Raw genomic sequence first — 3,215 nt, 5'->3', positions numbered from 1 at the left:
GCGCCGCCGAGGACGCCAAGCCCAAGGACCTGTCCGATTCCAGCTGGATCGAGACGCCCTCCTCGATCAAGTCCATCGACTCGAGCGACTCGGGGATTTACGAGCAGGCCAAGCGGAGGCGGATCTCGCCAGCCGACACGCCCGTGTCCGAGAGCTCGTCCCCGCTCAAGAGCGAGGTGCTGGCCCAGCGGGACTGCGAGAAGAACTGCGCCAAGGACATTAGCGGCTACTATGGCTTCTACTCGCACAGCTAGGCCGTCCCTGCCCGCCCCGGCCCCGCCGCGGCCCGGACCCCCAGCCAGCCCCTCACAGCTCTTCCCCAGCTCCGCCACCCCATACTCCTCCTTGCGCACCCCCTCATTTTATTTGACCCTCGATGGCCGTCTGCAGCGAATAAGTGCAGGTCTCCGAGCGTGATTTTAACCTTTTTTTGCACAGCAGTCTCTGCAATTAGCGCACCGACCTTCAACTTTGCTGTAAACCTTTTGGTTTTCCTACTTACTCTCCTTCTGTGGAGTTATCCTCCTACAATCCTCTTCCCCCTCGTCTTTCTCTTACCTCCTACTTCTCTTTCTTGTAATGAAACTCTTCACCTTTAGGAGACCTGGGCAGTCCTGTCAGGCAGCAGCGATTCCGACCCGCCAAGTCTCGGCCTCCACATTAACCATAGGATGTTGACTCTAGAACCTGGACCCACCCAGCGCGTCCTTTCTTATCCCCGAGTGGATGGATGGATGGATGGATGGTAGGGATGTTAATAATTTTAGTGGAACAAAGCCTGTGAAATGATTGTACATAGTGTTAATTTATTGTAACGAATGGCTAGTTTTTATTCTCGTCAAGGCACAAAACCAGTTCATGCTTAACCTTTATTTCCTTTTCTTTCTTTGCTTTTCTTTCTCTCCTCTCTCATACTTTCTCTTCTCTCTCTCTTTTAATTTTCTTGTGAGATAATATTCTGAGAGGCTCTAGAAACATGAAATACTCAACAGTGATGGGTTTCCCACTTCTCCTCAATCCGTTGCATGAAATAATTACTATGTGCCCTAATGCACACAAATAGCTAAGGAGAATCCACCCAAACACCTTTAAAGGATAGGTGTCTGTTCATAGGCAAGTCGATTAAGTGGCATGATGCCTGCAAAGCAAAGTCAACTGGAGTTGTATGTTCCCCCCCTTCCTTCTAAATAGAATAGCTCGACATCAGCAATATTATTTTGCCTTATTTGTTTTTCCCCAAAGTGCCAAATCCATTACTGGTCTGTGCAGGTGCCAAATATGCTGACAAACTGTTTCTGAATATCTTTCAGTACCCCCTCCACCTTTATATGCTGTAAATCTTTGTAATGAATACTCTATTAATGATATAGATGACTGAATTGTTGGTAACTATAGTGTAGTCTAGTGAAGATGAATTGTGTGAGTTGTATATTTTACTGCATTTTAGTTTTGAAAATGACTTCCCCACCACCTAGAAACAGCTGAAATTTGACTTCCTTGGGAGAACACTAGCATTAATGCAAGTAAGACTGATCTTCCCCTAAGTCTTGTTATATTTGATAAGGAGCATTAATCCCCCTGGAAATAGATTAGTAGGATTTCTAATGTTGTGTAGCAAACCTATACTTTTTTGTATTTAAAAATTAATGTGAAATATGCATCATACACAATATTCAATCTAGATTCCAGTCCATGGGGGGATTTTTTCCTAATAGGAATTCAGGGTCTAAACGTGTGTATATTTTGGCTCTTCTGTAAATCTAATGTTGTGATTTTTATATTTGTTTCGTTTTGTCTGTGAACTGAATAATTTATACAAGAACACACTCCATTGAGAAACGTTTTGTTTTTTGCTCGTTTGTATCGTCTGTGTATAACAAGTAAAATAAACCTGGTAAAAACACTAACTATGGTGTTTGAAAGCAGTTTACAGTTTGAAAATAATTTAATTATCATAGGTGATGATATTTAAGGGTTAAGGAAGACTAGCCCGTCCCCACTCCAATATGGGCAGCCTGTGTAATGGAAGCCACCTCCCATTCCCCCCTTAAATTTGTTTTATAGTACTTCCAGGAACTACTTTTTTCTTCTTATTTATAATTATTTGGCTACCTATGAGCCAAATTTCACTTTTCTGTGCTCATTTTCTTTTTTCAGGAAAACATATGCACTTTTCTCATCATATTTATCTGATTCTCTCTGAAGTTGGAAGTAATGCGAACAGGAAAAGGAGGTTCTTTAAATAAGGAGTTAAGAATTTCTTTAAATTTCACAGAGTAAGGCGGGAGGCGTTGGCTGAAAGTAGGGTGTAATTTAAATGCATGTCAGAATAGGATGTTGACCGCAGATTTAGTAAATTCTGGTTGTACATACGAGGCCTTGGAGGTGAGTGGCGAATCTGTAAACGCAGACACAGAACAGCCTACGTTTCTCGAGTGGATGGTTTCCGAAGATTGGGCAGGGGTAGGGTGGCGAAAGACCCGTAGAACAAACTCGCGAAAGGGCCGTTTTTTAACCACTGAGCTTAGAACTGCTTCTGGGAGGTATCTGGGGTGGGGGTAGGGGCACTGCTCTGTCCCTTCTGTAGTGGAATCTTATGCCAGTCCTATCCAGGCCAGATCCACACCTGGGGAACAAATGCAGAAATGCGAAATTCCAACCTGGAGGGCTCTGCGTCTTAGTGGAGCCCGCAGAACTGTTTACCTCGTGGAGAAGAGACTTTTGTACTTTTGTCTCCAAAGAAAGGTGATCCAGGCAAGAGGTGGAAAATGGTTAGACATTCTTGCTTAGTCTGGGCCAGCCTCAGGTTACAGGACTAAATTTACCTTTACCTAGACATTGTCCTGTGTCCTCTCTGCAGTTTGACGGATGTAAAGAGGCCTCAAATTTCTAATTAAAATGAAAATTCGTGGGAGGATAAAACTAACTTGCCTTCCCTGGACAATTCCACCACTAGACGGCGTTCCGTGGAGTTTTGTCTGCCACATAGAAAAGCAAGGACTGAATTTCCTTTGTGTTTCTTTTCCCTCCTCACATCTAAGAACTAAGTAAGAGGACAAAAGTACAAGACACGGTGCATGTGTGGCGACTGAAGTGGAGCAGTGCATTTGTGTCATCACCCACTCGACCCCGGCTGCGCTCCTCGGACCCCGCCGCCCACTCCTGCCGAGGAGGAGGAGCACGTGCGGTCGGTGGGGCGCAGGGCTGCGGAGCCA

General features: G+C 44.9%; 1 protein-coding gene across 1 annotated transcript in view; it reads left to right on the top strand.

The window, feature by feature from the left end:
- TBR1 (T-box, brain, 1) overlaps positions 1 to 1,907 on the top strand; it is a 9,844-nt gene extending 7,937 nt beyond the window's left edge. The window contains exon 7 of the mRNA XM_011992000.1: positions 3 to 1,907. Coding sequence (XP_011847390.1) covers positions 3 to 254 — 252 coding nt within the window. The 3' untranslated portion in view covers positions 255 to 1,907. The remainder of the gene's footprint in view (positions 1 to 2) is intronic.
- Positions 1,908 to 3,215: the final 1,308 nt, after the last annotated feature.

The sequence above is a fragment of the Mandrillus leucophaeus genome, unplaced genomic scaffold, assembly GCF_000951045.1.
Source record: "Mandrillus leucophaeus isolate KB7577 unplaced genomic scaffold, Mleu.le_1.0 Scaffold110, whole genome shotgun sequence".
Taxonomy (NCBI): Eukaryota; Metazoa; Chordata; class Mammalia; order Primates; family Cercopithecidae; genus Mandrillus; species Mandrillus leucophaeus.
This window is presented reverse-complemented; position numbering and strand designations above follow the sequence as displayed.